Below are 24072 nucleotides of genomic sequence, written 5' to 3'. Positions count from 1 at the left end.
GAAAGTTGTAAAAAACACAGAGCAGTTTACCCCACAAATTCCCCAGTTACACAATTACACTAGGATGATTGTTATCTGCCTCTCCAGGTGATGAGTTGCTGCTGTTAGCGCTGAGAAGTTGCCATCAGGAAATAAAAAGAATTTTCTGTAAAGGTTTGTTGTTGTTGTCGTTGTTTTTACCAGCAATCCTTGCCAAACTGAGCAGTGAGAACTGCAGGGTGCAGGCAAACGCACTCCTCTAACACCCTTCCTTGAAATGTACCACAGAACTGTGGAGTCACTTGGACTGTTCCAAGCCGATTGATTATTTTAGTAATTTCCTGGTGAGCACATAGATTGCTGCTAATTTTATAAGCTTGGTTTTAAAATCAATGCTTGGAGAGTGCAGCGTTTCTCACTTTCCCCTCCATAGATAAGGTTGCACAAAATGTATTCACTTCAATAAAGCTGTTGGTATTGGCTTTGGTGTTGCTAGCGCTTTTCCAAACTGATGAATTTGAACTTAGACTGTGCTGACAATGCTAGCTTAGTTGGCATTCACAAATGGCAGCAGCTTATTAGACATTAATTATATATGACTAATTATATTAATTATAATGAATGATATTATATTAGGCTTAAGAACGATTTAAATTGAACTAGAAATTAAAGCAGCAAGATTTAATATCTGGATGTTGTGGATGTGCTCTGTGTGGCCTTGAACAACATGGTTTGCCATTTTTTCTCTTGTTTTCCAAAAGACAAGGTGAAGATATGTAAAGTATGTGTCTCCTTTGTAAAGCCACTCAGATCCTGCCATAAAAACAAAGATCACTCCATGTGTTTTAAAACTGCAGATTGCAATTTCAATACCTCCAATTTTAAGGTCTTTTTTTTTTTAATGCTGAACAGTTCAGACCAGTCAGTCCATAAAAGGAGAAAATCCTACCAAATCTGCCTTTTTAAAAAGAACATTAGAAGCTGCAAGTAAATTTTTTTTAAGTGTTTTAAAAATATTATTATTTGCAAGAGTATTTCTAAGCAGGCAGGAGTTTCACACAGACCTAAAGTCGTACCCTGTCTAGAATGGGAATTTCAATCTTGAGCATTTGGAGGGTCCTCTGACAGTGACGTTTCAATAGATGGGTGCAGCCACAGGGAGAAGGAACATCTGATTCAGAAGAAAACAACACTAGGTAATTCAGAGAAAAGTGAAATTCGTCAGAGAATGAGCTCACCAGCTTCTCCTCTACCTTGCCAACTGCAAAACTGAGATGATCACACAGCTCATTCTGTGGGGACTTGTTCGTGTTTACAAGGCACTTCAAATGCATGAAGCAGAACAGACATTTGCCAAATGTGGGTGGGTAGCTTCGTCTAATCAGCAAGTGACTCAGTCCCTTCTCCATGGAGGCCCTGTTCCTCCTGTAGCGCTAAACAGAAATTATTCCTAGCCAGAAGTTTCTGAAGCCAGAAGGGCAGGGTGTCCCACTGCAGTCTGATTCTGCTGTTATGGAACTGCAAGCAAAAGGCTCAGAAAAGTAAATGGTAAAATAGTTCATTTTAATCAAAATGCATTGAGCTGAAGCAGCTCAGCACAGTTTATATCTGTACTGCCTTACTCTGGGACAGTGATAGACTCATTTTTTAACACAGGAGTTTAGTAATACCAACATCCACCAATTCTACCAGTCAGTACTCAACTCTAAACTACATCCATAGCACCAGATGAAGTGCCTGGGACCACCACTTTCTGGCACCAACATCAATTAGTGCAGATGTCCCATGATCCTGTTTTTAATTTCATCCCCTCTAAAAGGGGGTGGTTATTAGCAGCTTGCTTAGTGGGAATAGTCTGCACTGTGTGCTAACTTCAGACTGTGCCACAGGAAAGATTCAGAAGAATACAAGTTGATCTTAGCCAAAAATCATGCTTGGAATGTTTCTAAGAATTTCACTGAATAGAGAATAGGTCATTAGCACCCAGGAACATTCTTGTTTCCTGCATTTCTTGTGAATCTGCTTTTTGTCTTGGTCCTGTCTTCTGCTCTGTGATTACCTTCCTTCACGGTCTGGAGAGCTTGTAACAGTTTGAAGTGTAAGTCCTTTTTTACCATAGACAGAAATGGCATCACAGAAATGTTAAAAAATATATCTAGCTATTTAGGGACAGCAGTGGGAAAAAAAGCCACCAAACGAAATGTACTGTGCTACAAGTCAAGCTCAATTTCCAACTATCTCTGTATTCTTGAGGATTGAAATGTAGGATTGAGCCTTTTCAGGTTTGGCTGAAGCGCTTTGCGAAACGTGTTTGTGCAAGCAACAAAGACAGTTGCATTCAGAGGCAGTCGTCATTGTCTGGATGTGATACGGTAATTTCTGCAAAAGCCTCTAGTCTGCAAGATGTGATTAACTGCAAAAGGCAGAGTTAATAAAACAGATTGGAGCAGGCTCTGAAAGGCTTCTCTAACACTGTGCGTACACCACTTCTGCAGCACACGTTATTGTGCATCAATATCTGGAGGAGGGGACCTCCACTTTCCTATGAAACATTTGCTTACATGTACATCCTTTCTTATGCAAATGCAGAGCCTAAAATTGTTGTCCTTCATTCATTCCTCTTTTTCCTTTTGGAGTTGTTTATTATTTTACAGTTAGTACACTAAATCTTTGATCCAGTGGGGGGAAAAAGCACATTTCTGGCAGTCAAGCAACCTGGTTTCTATTTGCATTCTGCTATTAAAGCTATCTGGCATAAATTGCTGTCGACAGTGGATCAGATGAGGGAGCAGATCTGCCTAAAAACTAGTCCAGCAAAAAGCCAAATTTTTGGTTTCCAGCTAAATCAAACCACATGAAGCATATGGCTGCACACACTCTCCCTGGTGCCAGCGCCCGCGGAACAGGAACAGAGCTGGGGGCAGGAGCGAGGGCTGCCGCTCTCCATCTGCCAGCAGCCCAACCTCATCCCGAGGGTCCTGCTCACGGGGTTGTAGCTGCAAGGAAATTACCACAATCGTTCATTTTAAAGCAAAGATGGGGTGCCACTCCATGCCTTGTGGTGCTGAACTCACTAGACGGAGCATTCTCACGGGGAAAACATATTACAAGATGTGATGTATGCAGGAGACAAGCAATAGCTAGCACTAGTGAGCTTCCTGAGGGACTCTTCTGGGGGCTGTGTGATGGAGATTGCTTCCATCTGCACGAAGTGTCACAGCAGCAGCAGCAGCAGCCAGCACAGGCACAAGTGCTTTGGGTGCTGCTAGGCCATGGCAGCCGTTCCCCAGGCTGCAGGGCTGTGCTGTTTGGCCTCTGAGCCACTCTGGAGTATTACCTGTAAAAAAAATGCCCTGTTGTCCTGTCCACTATGTATACTGGCACTGAAATGCAGTGCTCCACAGCTACCCGACAGGAATCAGTAATGAAGGCATTTGGTGCTGCTTCTCTTCGGCACAGCAGCGCTTTTTAATAGCCCCTTCCCCAGCAAATTCTTCAATCCCAAAGAGAACAATGCAATGCATTTAACATACCTCCGTTTAATATTTATGGCTGCAAGCCGTCCGTTGTTTTTCCTGCGTGGCTGTGAATCAGCAGGGGCTCCAGAGAACAGCAGAACAAGCCAATGGGACCGCGGAAGCCTTGCATCTTCCAAAGCTATGGAAAATGGCAAGAGGATTCCCCCATCATTCATCCATTTTCATGTTACCTACATTTAATAGCAGAACTCTTACTTTGCTTCATAAATCTACACCTCGGTGTCTCACTATACTGACCTGCATTTGAGAAGGTTTACCTTAGCATTTCTATAGCCTCATTAGAGTGGTATTTTTATACCCACTTGCAGCATTTGCACTTACCTGTATAGCTAAGCACTGTGTTCTGGAACCAGGTAGTAATATTTCCACTGTATCTCTAACACATCCTTTCATAGGATTTGTTCCCCTAGGTGCTCTTTTCCAATGATTTCTTTGTCTTAACCTTTGGAACGGAAGCAGTCTTGGTTTTACTATTACGTCATCAAGTTTTATTCTGTTTTAATACAGTGGTTAATTGATCGGCTGGGACACTGGTCTGGAAGCCTGACTGAGCTGCATTTGCCTGGGCACTGATTTTCCCCTGCCTTGCATGCTTCTCTTCAGTCTAAGAAAACAGTGTGTATTAAAACAGATCAAAGTGCATTTTATGTGCATATAAACATTGATACATCTTTAAAGTAGTATGGCTACAATGGTAGTAATGGAAATGAGTACAATGCTGCATTTCTGTGTTCAAGTAAATGTTATAACCACTGTGCAGATTTTTGTAGATTCAAGAAATTTGCAGTTCACAACACCACGTGATCTGAGGGAGGTGTGCATTGTCAATGGCTGTGATTTCCCATTCATTCGCAGCCTGCTGCCTCGGCCTCGCTGCACGTTCTTGGTGCCTGGGAAACGAGCGAGCACTGACACGAGCAGAACCCAGCATCTTCCTGAGTGCTCTGCTGCAAAATAGACAAAGTAGCACTGGGAATGCTCTGGCCTTTTTGCAACATCTTAAAAGCAATAAATCTTTCCTCAGAGCCTAGGATTTCCCACTGCTTCTTATGATCTCCTGCTTTGTACTTGGTGAGGTTTTATCCAGCAACAGTGCAGCAGGTGTTACAAGGGATGAGACGAGGGCTGGGCAGATGTAGGTCACTGGACAGAGCTGAGGATGAGGAAGGAAAGGCATCCCAGGTCATCCGGGGTCTCCAGGCTGTGCCCAGGAGGGATGCCCTATGCCCTCATTTTGCTCTGCTGCCGGACACACTGCCTTTGGTGGCACCCTTTGGCAATAAAACCAGCTGTCTCCCTGGACTCGTGGCTTGACAAGCGTCAGCTCAGGCCTGGCAGCAGCATTAAAACCCAAAGAGGTCAGCGCTAAACCTTCCTTCCCTCTCTCCTTCCACCAGAATGGGGGAAAAAATGACAGCTGGGATCACATCCTTTTATGTCTTTATTTGCCAGTTAAGATCCTTTTATTCCATCGATGCAAATATGCAGAACAACAGGAAACCATGATTTAAGCAGCACATACCAGTTGGCTGAGAATAAACTAACTACATTCCCCAAGCAATGTAAAAGTAACAATGCACATCATCTTCCAGAAGAAGAAACAAACAGATATTGCAGCCGAGAGGCACAGCAGGCAGCTTCCGTACAAAGTAGTTTGGCTGTTTAAAATGCTGGAACCGGCCCTCACCGTCCCTCCAACCCCACCCCCCCACCCCAAAAAGTCCTACTATAATTTAAACACCTTTTTTTGTGGCTTTTTTTTTTTTTTTGCTATCTACATAATATATAAAATATAAACTCTGTTTACTTATAACACTTACTTTTCTTGATAAATAGCTCTTTAAAATATCTACTGTACATATGTCCATGCGTTGACATTTTATATATATATAGCATTTATATATATGTATGTATGTCTGAAAAACAATAAATATATACTTAATATTGACACAGCAACAAACTGAACAAATTCTCATTTTCAAAATCAAATAAAACCAGTACAGAGAGAAACAGTGAGTGTCGTTTGTGAAGCACGGCACAGCAGGGAGCTTTGATTCCTGCCCTAGCAGGGGCATCAGGTATGCCATGTACTTGAGTGGTTGTGTTGCTAACACCTTCTTTAATGGATTCGTGTCAAAAGTTACTTCAAGTCATACATCAGCCACCCTGTATGCCACGTGTAACACAGACTGGGAGCAAACTCAGGGGAAACGGGGAGACTCGCCTACTGACTCGCAATGGAATGAAAGAAGGGGAGGTAAGCGAGTCTGATGGATGGTGTTAAAAGAAAAGAGAGTAATGGATGGCTGCAAGGTCATAAATAACCACAGTAAACACATTAATAGATTTAAGTGCTTTTACAGACGATGGCTGGCACTGCTGCAAACGGTATTTTGATTATCTACAGCCAACACCATGTAATGAACCAGTTTTCCCTCTGTCACAAGAAGATACTAATGAAACCCACAGGGCCAAATTCAGATGCTGGAAGCGGGTCACTGCGTGACACTGCAAGGGTGCAGGTTCAGAGCTGGACCTGCCCAAGGGCAGTGGTATCCACTGAACAGGTATAGGATTTTTTAAAGTATGAACCTAAAACAAAACAAGAAAAAAACACAACTCCAAACAGTTAATTTCACAAATGCCAAAACATAATAAAAGGGATTTTTAAAAAATTTCATTTCAAAACAGCATTCTTTAGAAATGGAACTTCATCCCAAAAGCAAAATTAAAAACAAAAACCAAAAAACTAACAACCAAAAAAGACCTTCTGCTTGTGTTGTGTTCAGTTTTAGATTGACCACAGCTATTTTGTTTGTTCATTTAACAGAAAACGATGAATAAAAGCTATTTCAGTTTGATCCACGCTGATACCCATCACTCTCCAACCCCACTGCTTTGATTTGGCAGCTTTGAAAAAGCCATTACTTGCCTGGGCTCTGGCTTCATACACTCAGTAAGTCATAAGGTTATGACACCGGTTCATGAATGCAACATTATGTATAGTCCTGTCTACCAAAACTTTCTTCTTCTCATAAGCAAATGGAAGTGGGCAGTTATTGTTAAGGGGAAGTTGTTTTTACTGGAGATACTCCATCCAGCAGCTCAAGAGAGTGGAAATTTTAAAGCAGATACAACTGCCAATTATTATTCAGTCATACATCATCTCTAAAATTTACAAGCTTTGCTCCCCACAAGTAACAACTTCAGCAACAAGAAGAAGCTGCCATCCTGAACAATCCTGTTATTTCACAACCGGTCCTAAATACCCAGAGAGAGCTGCAGAGGTCAAACAGCCCAGTGCTATGCTTCCTACGTTCTTAAGGGTACGTCACTGGGCCACTGGACCACCAAGCCAACGTGTTAAGTATCTGCACGAAGCCAAACATCTGCTGGGTGCATTTAGACCTCTGTAAATACAGAACTTAAAAGTGAAGAGACTTCACAAATTGTGATACTTTATACCGAAGGTAAGAGAACAAAGTCAAATTTAAATATTCCCAGAAACAAACAACTGTCACTGGTAATTTCTGAATCTCTGCAAAAACACCATCAAGCTACTACGTTTATCTTTACCCATGAAATAAAATCAGCATTTTTTTTTTTTTTTTTTGGTAGAGAATCATTTTAACTTGTCTGGGTCTTTTCCACTTTTGTATGCACACAGAAATAAACAAGGTAATAGAAATTGAATTGTCTTCGTGCTGTGATCACACACAGCAGAAAATCCTCCTTCTTTGAATGGCTGAACTCCCAGGACAGCTGTTCACCTGCATGATGATTCAAAAGCTATTCAAAAGAAGGAAACACTAAGTACAAAGTGGAGAGTGCCTCTGATTGCCCGGTGCTGGCTGGGCAGGAATTTCTCATGCTTTCAGCCAAAGCCAAGGATGAACTCCGCAGCAGTCCATCCTGAGCCTAAACTTGTCTACGCAAGCCCTGATTCTCTGCCTTATCGGCTGCATGGGTAAGGACATACCATCTCTACTCAATATTTTTTTTATCTACACAGCTAAAGTACTACTAATTTAACACATGCACAATATTAGATATAGGAAAACCCAAAGCTCTTGCAGAGGTCTTACACCTCCACGCAGGACTACACTGAGGTCAGCACCGAGGCTGTGCACGCATCTAGCAGGAGCACAGGGACACAGGGAAGGGTTGCCCTACTACCCCTGGTGTGGAGCCCAATCCAATTCCCATTGAAAACAAGAAATCACCTCTCAGTTGACCATCCCAGCACTGGAAGACCCTCCCGCAGTGCAGAAGAGCACTTCACCCCGTATCTCCCCTGTGGCTCTTTTTGTCTTTGACAACAGACCATAATGTTCACTATCCTATGTGCACAAGTAGATGGCAAAGGAAAGAGCCTCTCAACAGCAGTTCTGGGAAAAAGGAATTAACATTTATCATCTACTGTATGAACAAGCTCATTTGGGGGCTACTGTAAATTCCAGCAGCAGCCTCAGTTTGGCTATTAGGCCTGCACCAATTCTACCAGCGTTCATCTCACACACTGTGGCAAAGCATTAAAGAACAGCATTAGAAGTGCAATTCCAAATGCATGTTCCCTGGTGCGGTACCGCTTTGGAGTTCAATCAAGTACATCTCTTCTAACTGCTGCCCAAATTCTCAAAGCCAGCAGGAACCACAAAGGCTACTTAGGGCAATCCAATGTACTTTTCAGCTGTACCAAAAGAGCAGAGCTTCATGCTGCCAAGGAAGATCCCAGACCGTAAAGTAACATTTATTTTTAGAACAGTAGTATATGTTCTATAAATAAACCAATTCCTGGCTCCTCTAAGCCAGGTGGAAGTTTAGCATCTTTACACTCGGCCCTACAGCATCTTCACCTCCTAGAGAATGGAAAAATTGTCACATAATCCTGAACGTATGCAGTCACTGCTGCTGTCCCACTTAGGTAACAGTTCACCTCAATCTAGCCTAACATCTGTGCTGCTGTCAGAACAGAAGGCCTCCCTGCCCCTGCCCCTGCTCACCCTGGCAGCCCCTCTAGGAGCTGTGGTCACACAGCAAGCTGTACAGGATCCGAAAAGCCAGGACTAACACAAGCATCAGGTGGCTCTGTAACCAAAGCATTACATTCTATTTCTGCAAAGCAGCAAGTTCTGCACTGTAAGTCTGCACAGAGAGTGGATGATGACTGTCACTGAAACCTTCGGATCCAGGACAGAACGGCTGAGGTCAGTGACACTGTCCCTGTTCCTTGTGTTTCACCTGCTGACAGCTCACTGCGGGGATGGTTGTCTAGGATTCCAGCGTATCTTCTTCCAGCTGGCATCACAAAACCCAGAATGACACAGAAAAAAGTAAAATGTAGATAGGAAAAGCTGTTCACTTCGTGAACCACATAAGGTGCAAAGACATGAGCAGCAATTCCAGCACAAACCACTAAGGAGCAAGATTCACAAACACTTTGGTCCATGTTTAGTTCCAGTTTTGGATGATATGTAACTAGACACGGTTACTTATCTACTGTGCTTACATTCACGACTTGAACTTGCCTCTATTTTCAATACAGGGCTTCTGCCTTATTATACGAAAACTCTCTCTTGATCCCTTTGGGGCTAATTCCATTTTTCAGGGGAGAGGGATAATTTCTTGATCAAATTTGGTCTTCTGTATTTTTCTGTGCATTTTAAAGGGCTGGAACTGTACATCATGGTATACCATGACAATTACAATGGGAAACTCCTGTTGGCACAGACACTACTACGGGAATTCTCAGATAAATCTTTTGTAGGAAAAACATTCAAACTTGTCAAAAGTTTCTTCCAAGAAGGAACAATGAAAGCTTGCCTGAGGCCTCTGCAAACACGATCCGCCCCAGACACAATCGCTACAACTGGCAGAACAATATGGACAGGAACAGTTCTATGTTTGGCTGTGGTTTTGTAGTATTACATTACTCCATCATCAGTCACGCTCTCACACTTCAGGGAATATTTCATGAAAGGTCACACATACATGCCCTTTAAAAATCAAGCATGCACCAATAATTTTGGGGTGGGATTCACGTTTCCTAACACAAGTGACCTAAAAATACAGAAGCCAAGATTCTCTGCACAGACAAAGGAGGAGGACTGGAGTTTCCAGGAGGCAGCAGCTTCCATCTTAATCTGAGGATGAACTGCGTCACCCTGTGGAGAGCTCTCTGTACTGACAACCATGTCCTTGCGGAGCTGATGGGGACAACATACCTGACTCTTAGCTGGCTTGCGTCAGATGAGATGAGTCACACTAATGATACCCTCCTGTTCAAAATCAATTTCCCAGCGCTAAAACTGGGAACAGGACAGGCAGGAGCATACAGCAATCAGATGGACTCATTTGAAGGAGCTCTTCAGAAGCCCTTAGCGCTCCTAAAAATAGCAAAACTGTGAGTGCTTTTTAAAAAAATCTGAATTATTCTGATTGCACTCTTTCTAACCTAAAATGGCAATACTAATCTGGAAAGAGGGTCATATTTTCTCTTTTAATTTACTGTTCATCCAAATGTTTTCCTCTTTCCCCTAGGCAAAATTAAGCAAAAAAAAAAAATCCTAAAAAGGTTTTTATCAAGATTAATATAATTTAGTGCTATATGCTTGTTTTCTACTTTTTTTCCTATCTGAAGACCTAGTGCTGTAAACACAGCCCAGGAGCAGCTTTATGCAGAAAAACAGCATCCCCATTTACTGGGATAATACATGTGCCTTTCACTATATTTTTTTAAGAACTGAAAGAATACATTTTCTCAGGACTGCAATCTAAGATATTAAAAAAGCCAGACAAACTTATCAAGAAGGTTCGTCCACCCCTGCACTGATGACAGGGAATGACCAGTACAGTACCAGCAGCTAGCCACTTGAAGCAGGTAGAGAGGTGGGGTCCTTCTTCCCACCTCTGATAGATGACAGTAGTTTTTTCCCTGGAAACAACAGGAAATTTTCTCATCCCTTTTTATTTTTCATTCACAAGCACCATTTGGTGGAGGTGAAAGCTTCTGGGTTGAGCTATGTGAAATTAATTGTTGGTGTGGATGTCTGAAGTGTGACTTCACAAAGGTTTAGAAGAACTGCCTAAGCATCGCACAGTTTGGGGTTAGATTTCTACTATTTTGTTATCTACCTAAAACCAAAATGCAAGATTAATTCACTCAAAAGTGAGTCCCACACACGGGAGACTGAGTGTAAACCTTTGTAAGACTAGCCCGAGTTCAGCTGTATAATAAAACCCACTAGCACTTTTTCATGCCACCTGCCATTCATGAAGGTTTTTCACAACCCATTTCAATCAGCATATCTGTACAGTAAACACTGAAGCTTACCATGAGCTCACAGAAGACCCTCCCTCCCACAGTAATGGGTCATATGCACTGCAGTTGAGGGCTGCTTTTTTTGTAAAAGCTACACATTTTCCTACATAATTGTGCTTTAAAAGAAAATGACAAAACAATTAACTAAACCAACACATAGAAGCTCCTAAAAAGCTGTATGAAAAGTGAGCTGCCAAAATTTTCTGCATCGCAACACTTTCACACAAAATCCCATTATTCTGTGTGTTGGTTGGAGGTGTAGTAGTACAGCATGGTGGTGTCAGCTGTCATGGTAGGAACCATTCATGTCAGACACTACAGAAAATATGATGACATGACAGTACCTTCACAGCCCTCTGGTAGGTAAGGAAAATCTAAAAGGATCTTCCCAACCTTTCACAGTAAACACAATTGGATAATCTAAAGCACCTGCAAGCAGGAGACAAGTCCATGATATATCTCTCCAATCATCCAGCTAATACTGTTATTAAAACAAGTAAGTCAGCTCTTAACTCTCCTATCCATTTTGGGCATTTCTAAGGACCTTGCCACTTTGGTATTTAGCCACCAACAGATTTAGTTGATCCAAACACCGTATTTCCTTCTCCCCTATCCCCACAGCTGTTTGCAAGATGTCCAAGCCCTTCAAAAGGGCTGAATTACCATTTCCTTTAAGAGCTGTATGGTTCCTATTCTTTCCTAGAAGCCGAGTGGAGCTAGCAGTACAGAGACATCCTGCTCTTCCGCATGGCTTCACTGATTAAGTACGCTGGGCTCAGTTCTGGCTCCTCAGTCATGATGGAAATGTTCTGCCACTCCCCCAGCTGGTTTGACTTTTTAATGGTGTCCACCACACACAGGGCATATAGACAGTCATCAAAGGTGGCAGCCATCGTGAGAGGCCTCCCGTCCCAGGTCCTCCTGTCGTCCTGGTCCTCAAAGGCCTGACGGACAGCTTGGACCATCTTAATGGTGCCTCGGAGGTACGGGGACGGGATGTCACTGAAGGCCTTCTCCGGAAGCAAGGAGTTGCTGACCGGTGTGGAGTCCTTCAGCAGGAGCTCCCGCTGAGGAGAGTTGTTGCTCTGTCCGTAGAGATCAGTGCCCATAACAATCAGCCGTCCCGCCGAGCCCACCACAATAATGTCTTGTTTGAACTCCCCTGGGACGTTGAAGTTGAGAGTCACCGTGCAGCACACACCGCCTTCCAGAACCATCTGAAACGTACAGAAGTCGTCACTGGTGATCTGCCGTATCCCCTTGATGTGGTCCGTCTGCTTCACAAAGGTCTTGAGCAAGCCATGCACCTTCACGGCTTTCTGGCTGGTGAGGAACGTCAGCAGGTCAATGATGTAGGTGCCGACCGAATGCAAACCTCCGCCCCCCATCAGGTCGTCACAGCTCCAGTTGTACTTCTTGCCCAGCAGGCTTCCGCTGTGAACCTGCACCTCGCACACCAGCAGCTCCCCCACGTAACCCTCCTGGATCAGCTGCTTCATCTTCACAAAGGCGGGCAGGAAGCGCAGCACGTTCCCCATGATGCTCATGAGTTTTGGGTAATAATGAGCCGCAGTCATCATCCTGAAGGCATCCAGCGGAGTCGCTGTTCGGTCACAGATGACATTTTTTCCAATGCCTGAAAAACATTCACAAAAAATGTCAACAACAAAGATATATTGATGAGCAAACTCATCGCCTCAAACTAAGCCAAGGAGAAAGACCTCTGAAAGAAAATATTTCAATAATTGTGTTAAAGACACAAAGATTCCCTCTGGCATGCATGTAACAGCTTCTCGAGCACCACAGTGAAAATGCCTCTAAGTAATATGATAGTGACAGTCTGGACAGATAAGAAGGTAAGCTAAGGTAGAGTGGATTACTACCCCACATTTGCTATCTTCTGGGAACAGACGCAAAACCAACCCCTTCAGCTCTGCCATCTCACTCACGTCTCTTCTGTGATGCCCTGCCTGTGTGTGGGCTTTCAGGAACTGAAGCTGAGCTTCAGATTCAAATCCCTGTGGCACATGAGTCACACAGCCTCATGTCCACAGTGACTTAAAGTAGGTGCACTGACAGGTCTGGGCTTGTCTTCTCAGTGGCTTTGTTCCTTCATCCTTCCCATTCTGACTGTTCAAGGTGCCTTCACTAGAGACACAGAAAGTACTGCACTTGTTACATAATTTAGAATGCAGGAGTTGCTTCTCACAAAACACCACGCTATTCTGAAAAAGGCAGGCATTTTTTTTGACATCTCTTGAGAGATGTCAACAACATAACCACAGTGCCAAGGGAGAGCCACATTGGCTCTAAAACAGGTCAAACATAACTGCGACAATCTGTTCCCTCCCAGAATTACCCATATGTGCACAGTTTACTGAAGCTTGCATAATGATCCTGTTTTATCTGGCCATCAAGGTACGCAGCTGAACACAGTGCAAGCTGAGATGCCTAAATAATGGTTTTCTTCTTGATTTTTCCTTGTCAAATACTTTCCTTCTATATCCATACACACAAATAGTGACAGATGAACAAAATAACAGGCAGAGACCTACAGCAGAAACTCGTCTGCGGAGAGCAACGTGGAGTGTGATGAAGGGTAGATTACTCTCCACCTTCCCAGGTTCAGCATGAAATGACCGGAGGCATATATCACAGCAGAAAGGAGTGGTGCGTTTATATAAGGCCTGCACTGAAGCTTTTGACACAGAATAATAGAAAAAGAAAACTCTTTAGGGCTCCACATTCCTTTATAATCTCATACTTGGATATTTTTTTTTATGTTTAATGACCAATATTAGGTGAGCTATTTTTAAAAACATGCTATAGCACTAAATACGAACTCTGTCTTGGGAACCCAGGGCTATAGCTGGGCCTGGCATTTAGAAGAGCTAAGTTTGGATCCTGTCTGCTGGAGTCCAGATGAATAAATCCAGTAAATCACTCAATCTCTTTGTGCTTTGATTCATTTTCCCTTAAGACGGGAGGAATTCCTTTTTCTTTAAAGAGATGTTGTGAGGATAAAATTTTACATGTTTTGGAGCTGTTTGGATGAAGTCATATAAATACAGACAGATGGCAAGGATCTGCTTGAGCCCGCTTACATGAATATTTAACAGTCTGACTGCAATAAGAAGGGGGTCACAGTCCAAACATGCAATAACCAGCTTATCCACATCGCCTATTCCCAGTCTTTGTTGGCTGCTATTTGAGTAGCTGAAACTGGAGGGAGGGCTGTCACCACCAGCCAAAAAGGGAAAGATTCCTTCAACTTGACCTATTTACCGACTACACAGTCAGGTAAGCACAGAGAGACTTATTTTCCTCTCATGCAAGCTAAGAATCCTCTATTCAATGGCCACAGCCTTCCTTCCTCACCTTTCTCTCTCATCTTTACAGACTACTACTGGTGAATGAATCTCCATTTTCTACTTTATAGCATTCCTGTTCCTGCTTCTGAGTAATATTTTTCTTGCATGTGTTTCTGCATTCATCTACCTACCCTATATTCCTCTAACTGCTAGATCCAGCTGTGCCACAATACGATCAGAAATATAATAGCCCACCTTAAGTCACAGACTCCTTGCAGAGAGATTATAGTCTGGCAAACTGTTAACAAAATAAGGGAAGCCAGTCAAAACTTTGCCTACAGTAGAATCTTCATGAAAAAGCCATTTCTCCCCAAAGAACCCACTGATACTACCTCATGATCTGACCTCTTCACCACTGTTCAACATGTGTGACTTTCTGTTCCAGTTCATCTTGTGTCTTCCTGCCTCTCGGGTGTCTGTCTCATTTTATTTCACATTTGTGCAGTCACTCACCTCTCAAGATATGCAGCTTTGCATGAGCACGTGAGGAAAAGGGTTTACTTTCATTACACACTGGAGCCTGGGGACAAACTTCTAGTTGCGTGCTCAGTGGCCAGGCGCAGTGGGGGCTCAGTCATGAATGGATGGGGCAGGAAATGGGGCTGTCATTATCTACATATCAAATGATGATTATAAACAAAGAAAAACTTAAGAGTTTTCACATTGCTTATGTTGAAGAAAAATTGCTGTTTAGATCGTAAGTCAGGCACACGTGCACCAAAAAGGGAAGAGCCCCAAATATTTGTATGGAGACAGGGAAAATGTGGAGTCTTACATTTATTCTTTCCACCATTTCAACCTTTTTGGAAAGCTTGAAGCCTTTTAATTACAGGAAATCCAAAATGCAAATGTTCCTAGAGCCTGTGCATATGCTGATAATACATGCTGTGCTCTCATCCCTGTCAGGGATTTAAGCAGATTTCTGGTTGGCGCTCAGAAAGCTTTTGTACTCCATTAAGGCTCATCCAAGCTCTTCCAGCATGACACTGCTCAGCACTTGAGCCTGTGCACACTATGTATCTTTGTCTTCTCTCTAGCTGCAAATCTGCAAGCAGCCACCTTAGCTATATTGAAAAAGGGAGAGAACATAAAAGGTTTCCTTAATTCAATTTACAGGAATATTCTGGTGTGTTTATGCAGCTAGAATAAGAAATTGGAGGATCAAAACAGTATCATTTTCTACTCTTCTCCCTTTGCTTCCCTTGCAAAAGAAGAAGGAAAAAAGGCACCTTCCCTTTCAGCCATTCTCTAAAGCAGTAACATGCACACAGAGGGCAGTGTGGAAGCAAGATCATCCTTCTCAATGCTGACAGTCCCGCGCTTCTGCCTGCAGGCTCTGAAGGAGCACTCTTGAGGAACTGACCTATACACAATATCTACTCCCATTCCCCTGGCCTAGGCTTAGGGTATAATCCTGGCTACTTTTGGACAAGATTCCCTAAGAAAAGTGCAATAGTTACCCCTCATCATTCTGCAAATGTGTTTTGTCATTTCACACATCTTTGACAATCACACCACGGCAGACAGCACAAACTACTTTGTTAGCTACATGCCTCATGCCCACTCCATCCCACAGTGCTCCCATAGGCACAGGTGGCCAGAATTGCAAAGATTCTACATGAACAGGCACCACAGTCCTGTGGTGACAATGACCCAGTGTACCCATAGAGTAGGGGCTGTGAGGAGGGAACTAGGTTAGACCCAATAGCTCTGCTCCCCCAAGCTCTTCCAGCAGGAAAAAACAATGGTGGAGATGGGAGGAGTCCATCCATCAGACAGACCAGATCCCCAGGCCAATGACTGAGGTATAATGTGCTCCCACTGTCCTTAAAACCATGTACAGACATGAGTTTGATACAAGAGAATTCGACTTACAGGTTTGTTTGTTCAAGAGTGGAAGATGACAACATCAAGCAACTGCTTGGTTCCTCTTTAAAGTGAACATTACAAAACTACTACTAACATTTAGCGTTTTCTCAGTGTTTCACAAGAAAAGATAAGGGCTGAATGGCCCTCCTGGACTGTTCTGAATCTTCCAAGTAAAACCTCAAAAACTTAAGATACCAATCTGTCATTATTTTAAGAAGGTTATATAAGAACAGAGATCTCTGAGGGAGTGTGTGTCCAAACAGATCTCTAGAAGCAGCTGAGGAAACAGAAGAAAATAGATGATGCTATCACTCCTTTGAGTAAAGATTTCTCAAGCACCTTATGCAGAAAAGTCAAATTTTACCAATGCTTTTACTAACGGTTTGTCAATCACCTTACAATAATTATTTTTGTCTGATGTCATGTGGTTATTTGCGAACTTCAGCCTTTGCCTTAGAAAGTCCTGGTGATGTGGAGATAATTTTGAAAGCCAAACAGCCCACAGCTGACCGACAAGTAGAATCACAGAATATCCTGAACTGGAAAGGACCCACTAGGATCACTGAGTCCAATCCCTGGTTCCACGCAAGACCACCCAAAATTCAAACCCAGCATCTGAGAGCACTGTCCAAACACTCCCTGAACTCAGGCACTTGGGGCCCTGTCCACTGCCCTGGGGAGCCTGTTCCAGCACCCAGCCTGACCACCCTCTGGAGAAGAACCTCCTAATCTCCACCCTGACCTTCTCCTGACACAGCCCCATGCCCTTCCCTCAGGTCCTGTTGCTGTCACAAGGGGTGAGACTGTTATCTATTTTTCTCTAAGAAAGAAGTAGATACAGTCCAGGTCAGCAGCATTTTTTTTCTCTATGTAAATACACAATAATAATAATAATGAGGTGATGTAAGAATTCCAGATTTTGAAATGGCTGAGGTCTGCAGTTCTTCATTTACAGAAGGCCCTAGCTCCTCAGTTACCAGCAGCCCAAGCGTCCCTGCGATGTCCCCAAGCTGCACAACCTACAAATGAGCAGAGCTCCTGGGCCAGGCCTCAGGGAGCACATGGCAGCTGTAAAGAGGCACAGCCTTCATCAGCTCTGAAAAATACCACAACAGCTTGTTCCCATCTACTCCGACTGCTTTAAATATGGACAGACACATTTTCACAGAAAACTAATAATTAAAAAGAGTATCCACCACTGAACTGCAGCAAGACTGCTTCTCTATCTGTTCAACTTAGGACACAAGGCCTCAGTACAGTATTTTCTCTTCCTCCTATTCACAAGAAAATAAAAAAGAGCTTTCTTTGGTGTCTGGGCATATAACCAAAACCCTCACTGACACCAGAAAGGTTCATTAGTTAGCAGTCGCTACCTACTGCTCTTGGTCAGGATAGGGCAGAGAGAAAGGGAAAGTAAGGCTTTGGTGGTGTAAGCTAAGTTGCTCAGCAGAAAAACACATTTCTAAAGGTTAATGGGGAACTGCTGACACTCAAGGAACGGTTCCAAAATACAGGAGTTGTGAAGAGCACGCTTACCAGCTTATTTCAAATTGATGATTTTCAACATTTATATCAGATGATAGCATCTTCTTTAAATTTTTTTTATTTTTTTATTTTTTTTAAAAAAAGAAGCTAACTCAAAATTGCATTCCAAATGGTGGCAATCCACATTATCCTTATTAGGAACTATTAAAATGACTTTAATAAACAAATATGGACAAAATTTTCTTCTCAGACCTTGACCATTTACAGGTGTTGTTGCCTTTGGATCCTATGCAGAATCGGAGAGAAAATCACCTTTGGCACTCAGCTCTGTTCTCGACTTGTAACACATGTTGCAGTGATATGTACTATATTATTAGTGTACATATTAATAGTTGCAATCAGGTTACAGTTCCATTCCCAATGCACTTTGACATGGCTTGAAGATACACAGCAGTATCATCTAACACATGAATGAGAAGTATCTCATTTATGCTTTTCCAGCATTGTAACACTGAATAATTAAGCTAGGATATACAGCTGCTTTCCTAAATGTGCCCACCTCAACAAACAAAAAGTAGCAAATTTTGTTTAAAAGCTTTACTTTGCTGCAAATCAGTGCTTGTGGCCCTATTGACCAGACCAGAACTTGGCCAGAACTTCCTCAGGAAAATATCAAAAGTCACAGTCAAAACAGAATCAAAACAAAATGACATATCAGAAGTCACTACTTCTCATTCACATAGTTTATTTGCAGCAATTTCCTCTTATGCACCAACATGCACATACTGCCAGCTCTGTGGTTTTGCACAGAAACCATCTCAGAAATTACTTGAGGCGCCAGAAGCTGGTGCACAGCTCCCTCCAGTTAAATTGATGTTTGATATAAGCCAAGCATCAGCAGAGCTGTGTGTTTTGCATATTCCCACACTAGACAGAGATCTGTTTGCAATATTAATCATGCCAGGGTACTCTGCTGCTGCAGCCCCCTTAGATCATCAAGGAATGCCTTTCCACTTCAATACTGCATAAAAATTAAAATGAATTCTGGTGTATACCTACATGCAAAAACATACAGAATTGATTGAAGGTAACAACTTCAGAAATCTTCACAGCTGTGTGAACCATTGCCTTCTATCCTTTCCTTTCAAATCTGCAAACAACAACACTGGAAGGCTGTCATTTAGCCAGGACTTCAAAAAGCGTTCTCAGCTATCTACATTGACTCTTGCCTATGAGACAATCCTAAATAAAACCAAGAGTTGGTAATCAAGAAAGTTATTTCCTTCCCAAATCCATCACACCTACGAAACCCCAAAGACAGGGGTAGCGATCTGAGCTGTAAGTGCCCTGAGCTGCTGCCCACAGGGGCAGCCACCGAACTGAGGGCAGATGATGCTATTTTTTCTGTTTCACATCTCTCCTCAATAATAACCTCAGAGCCGTGCTCCCTTTCATCTGAAGCTGGAACAAACCAGTTCAGCACTGCTCTGTATTTCTAGCTCAGGTGTTCCAGAGAGACACATGACGTTCAGAATGCCCCTTGAAAACAGTACGCTAATACAGAATTTGGGAGCTGTGGCTCTTACCAACACTTTTTATTAACGGCGAGTTCTGATAGTTGGGCTGGCTCTTCAGCCTCTCAGAGATAGAATTTAGCATGCTACAAGCACGACAAGCCATAAACCATTAGCACCAACCAACCACGATTTTCTGATTTGCTCTTCATCCACTGCAATGCTTCTTGGTGAGCACTCACCCCTCTTCATCACAACTCTGCAAACTGCCTGCCGCCACTGTTCCTTCCCCACTAAGCTGCAGAGGATGACCACAGGGACACTGCCCCTTTGGGCAGATTCTGGAGTCCTAAGTAAGATGCAGCAGAAGAAAGGGAGAACGTGGCCAAAGGAAGGGAGAAGGGACGAGGACAGGGAACAGAAGGAAGAATGTTACAAGGAGGAAAGGAGGACATGTAAGGGGCTGGGAGTTTCCAGCCACCAGCTTAGAGAAACACAGCATGCCCAAGTGGTATCGGCAACATCCCCAGGCCTCAGAAGCACATCCCCAAAGGGTCTTCTTCAGTGCAATGCTGGTGTGAGCCCTGCTAGCATCTTTTCTGCAGAAAAATAACAGTGAAACAGAAAGAAAGGACCGTACCCTCCTGGACAGGAGGAAGGAATGATGATTAAAGCTATCAACTTTAAAAAAATGATATGAGTGCTAGTTAAGCTATTGTCCAATTCTGCATCAGACTAGAGGAACACTGTACATTGACAGGCTATGCAATGGGGATGATCCTCTTTTATGATGTATCAAATCTGGACATGAATCACATACCAAAAAGCAACAAAAAGCTTTGGAATCTCTCAGAAAAATTGTCTGAATAAATATGAATATGTACATTTCTAGCAGGAGCAATGGAGAAACTACTGGATTGTTGATCTGCTCTTACAGTGCATTCTGGGCCACTTCATGAAAACAAGCAAGCTTACTGCGAGGTGATTCAAGTGCCTTTTCATGCAGGACATTGATTTCTTCTTAGCACATGCGTGTGTCTCTGCTCTTACAAGAGGCTGCTGCTGTCAATACTGTGATACAGTAAAACTTCTAGTGACAATAATAACAACGGTCGTATTTATCATATTCAGTGCATGATCTGTCATTCAGTTCCTCAAATGGCTCAGAAAAAAAGCATTTATTTCAATCAATGGATCTGGCAGGGGAAAATTGATGGCAAGACAATGTTTCTTCGAGGAAACCTTATTTAACAAAACTTTTGACAAGGAGATAAATCTGGGTGATGAATGCCTGCCTGAAAAGATTGGCATTAGTCACAGCTCTAACACTGACAATCTCTGATAATCACAGATATATATATAGCTGCTGCAAAAAATCAAGTTGCTATAGCATACTGAGTCATAGCTCACGAACTGATTCATACTAATAGGGCATGTGTGCGTATTCCTCGTCTGCTCCAAGTGTGAGGTAAAATAACAGCAACATAAGGAACAGATTTCCCTTTGCAACTGAAGCAGACTAGGGAGGCACACAGAGGGTAATATACCTCACTACTAGCTAGCAACAGCTCATTTGGCCATAGTAAACCAATTGCTTCTACAGATTTTACAAACCCTGAATCTCTTCCTCTGCATCAAAATATTATGATGTAAATAAACGCTTGTACTGTCGTATTTCATAGTCAATGGGATGAGATGCACATCAAAAATGTTAGATGAAGGATTAAATACAGTAAACACACATGCCCAAACAGTGCACCCCACCACCAAAGCGAGGGGCTCAGCTCATCTATCGTAGAATCACAGAATGGTCTGAGTTGGAAGGGATCCTTAACAGTCACCTAGTCCAACTCTTCTGCAATGAACAGGGACACCTACAGCTACAGCAGGTTGCTCAGAGCCCTGTCCAGCCTCACCCTGAGGTGTCTCCAGGGATGGGGCATCCACCACCTCTCTGGGCAACCTGTGCCAGTGCCTCATCACTGTTACCGTAAAAAACTTCCTTATATTCAGTCTACATCTCCCTTCTTTCAGTTTGAAACCATTTCCCCTTGTCCTATCACAGCAGACACTGCTAAAGAGTCTGCCCCCTTCTTTCTTATAGCCCCCCTTTAGATACTGAAAGGCCGCTATCAGATCTCCTGGAGCCTTCTCTTCACCAGACTGAACAGCCTCAGCTCTCTCAGCCTATCCATGTAGGGAAGGTGTTCCATTCCTTGGATCATTTTTGTGGTCCTCCTCCGGATGCAGTCCAGCAGGTCCATGTCTCTCCCGTACTGAGGACTCCACATCTGGACCCAGAACTCCAGGTAAGGTCTCACCAGTGCGGAGTAGAAGGGCAGGATCACCTCCCTTGACCTGCTGGCAACACTTCTTTTGATGCAGCCCAGGATACAGTAGGCTTGGCCTGGGCTGTGAGGGCACATTGCTGACTCATGTCCAGTTTGCCATCCACCAGTACTCCCAGGTCCTTTTCATCAGGGCTGTGCTCTTTCACCCCTCAGCTTGCATTGATAGTGGAAGTTGCTGTGACCCAGGTGCATGATCTTGTACTTGGCTTTGTTGAATCTCACGAGGTTCACCTGGGCCCACTTCCGGAACCTGTCTAGGTCTCTCTGGATGGCATCCCATCCTTCAGGTGTGTCGATCACAACACAGCTTGGTGTCAGCACCACACAGTTTGGTGTCCTCTTCTGGCCATGGTGCACCATGCTGTGATTCCAGGTTTTAGGTTTATCCTCACTGCTGTAACCTCCTTTCCACACAACTGCTTTGAAGACAAAAATCTACATCTTTGAACAAACAGAAAAACTGCAGTTGCCTCTGCCTTGGCTGCTCTGTAGCCACAGATTAATACCAAGCCCACTCCAGTGATGACAGGTACAATAAAAAGGAGTGCCCTGCAGTGATGGTGGGAGTGGTACACAGCTGCATCTCAGGCATCACCCAGCTCAGGAGGGGTACAGCACACAAGAACAGCTCTGCAGCTGCAAGCCATCACAACAAGCAAGATTTGTGAGCTCTGAGTTCCAGGAAACAACCTCAGCTGGATCAGCAGTCTGCAAAACCAGCCTAGGAAATGGGAAGAGAGGCTAAAAACTGTTTTTTCTTGGAATAAAAAAAAAAAAAAAGATACTGGGTTCTTAGCAGGTGGCTGAGGTAAGGTGTGAGCTGAGCAAGTGCACCTCCTGGCTCCAAGAGATTTTAACAATGCCTGCAGGAAATTGAGTACTACCTGAGTAGAACCAAGATGGTCATCAGGATGAGAGGAGACCGTAATGATAATATTAGTTTTCATTATCTATTATTATCAGTACTAACTTTGATTTGCACAGAGGTGGTAATCAGGGTTACGGACTGAGGCCATGTCTGCGTATCTACTGCTGTAGGTACAAATGTTGCTGTAGCAGTATCTAAGGCTCTTTGACACAGATGCTGTTCATCTGGGGCTTGATGCTGGATGAGCACAGCACAGACACATGACCTCTCCTCCACAGATTATGCATCTTTATTTGGACAATGCACTGTCGTGACTGTAAGTTTTCCATTAAGAACATATTAATTTTTGGTTGCTTATTCTGTCAGCATGGCTAATTATGTCCTTTTCAACTACAGCCTTTGATGTGGGATTATAAAGAACGTGCATCACTGAATCCTTAGGCAATGTGCTTGAGAGCAAGAAATGCAACTAAGTCTTGCATTACGGTGTATGCAAGCACAGTTTGCAAGGCAAAGCAAAAGTCTCCAGCTCTTCCCTAATGTGGGTGGGTGCAATGCTTGGTTCCCAGCCCACCTGGTATGTCATCCTGATCACTTCTCTGCAGGCATTTATGCAAATAACAACACAGGAGAATGAAATAAATGAAGCAGTCAGTGTATTTTAAACTATATACAAAACTTTAACTGCTGGGAAATCTAAAGGTGTATATCCACCCTGACAAACCAGCTAGATGCACACCGCAAGGAAATGCTCTGGGGGTCCCAGCTTGAGATTATCTGTTCAGGCATCTGAAACATGCTGAGACTTGCATTCCCTGAGCCCTGCTTGGGTGCTTTCCATGCTCTCATGTGCACTTGGGAAAACGTATATGGGACAAACTGTGCTGGCTTTCCCAAATTCCTCTTCAATCTTTATGTATCCCAATCACCATCAAAATTATATTGTCACATCCCTGCTGAGTACTTCCCTGCACAAGAAAAAAAAAATGAAAGGCTCCCCTATGTACTGAGATAAACTGAGAAAGGGAAATCATTCTGCTTCATTCAGCCAAACGCTCATTAATTTCAATGGGATTTTAATTGTTTAAAGACTAAATAAAAAACTCAGTGAAAATCCCTGTATTTGGTCTTTCACTTGTACCAATTACTCTCAGTTCCTCTATTCACATTCTAGTGCAAAATGTGTGCCACCAGTCCAGTATATTGTAATACCCTCCTTTTCCATACTGATGAAATCACAGCCTGTGGTCAATCACTACTCTCAGGAGGCATTATTATCCGTCTTTAAATATGTTTCTTTCTGTGTTAGCTGACAACAGCTAAATGCCCAGCTGTTGTAAAGGCTTTGGTAGGATTAGGAAAACAGGCGGTTCCATTTTCTTTCAGCTTGCGTTTCCAACACAGAATTGTTTATGCTTACTGAGTCAGATAAATTTATGGCTGATAATTAGAGTTAATTTTCTTATGTTTCTCTTGCCTACCCTTTCTACCCCCATTAAAACTAGCAAGTTGTAATCAGGTACTAAATAAGAAACTGACAAAAAACAAACAACAGATAAACGCCTGTGAGTAATTAATGTACCCATTATTTTGCATATTTTACAGGATTCAGGGAGATTTAAGAACCTTGAAAAAATACATCTCACCAGCCAAGTGATGGGAAAAGTGTCAGGAAAACTGAGTTTAAAAAAAAACACCCTACAGGTTACAGTGTCATATCAATCCGTATCTAACATGGCACCACTAAGCACCACAGCAAACCCCGTGCCCTCCTG

At 43.1% G+C, this 24072-nt stretch overlaps 1 protein-coding gene across 2 annotated transcripts in view; it reads right to left on the bottom strand.

Moving 5' to 3' along the window:
* The window catches only part of GFOD1 (glucose-fructose oxidoreductase domain containing 1), a 71939-nt gene continuing 52808 nt past the window's right edge, over window positions 4942–24072 (bottom strand). For both annotated transcript variants that reach the window (XM_021387001.1, XM_021387002.1), the window contains exon 2: window positions 4942–12475. In XM_021387001.1, the coding sequence (XP_021242676.1) occupies window positions 11556–12475 (920 nt within the window). In that variant the 3' untranslated portion in view covers window positions 4942–11555. The remainder of the gene's footprint in view (window positions 12476–24072) is intronic.

This window comes from Numida meleagris, chromosome 2, assembly GCF_002078875.1.
Source record: "Numida meleagris isolate 19003 breed g44 Domestic line chromosome 2, NumMel1.0, whole genome shotgun sequence".
NCBI lineage: Eukaryota > Metazoa > Chordata > Aves > Galliformes > Numididae > Numida > Numida meleagris.
This window is presented reverse-complemented; position numbering and strand designations above follow the sequence as displayed.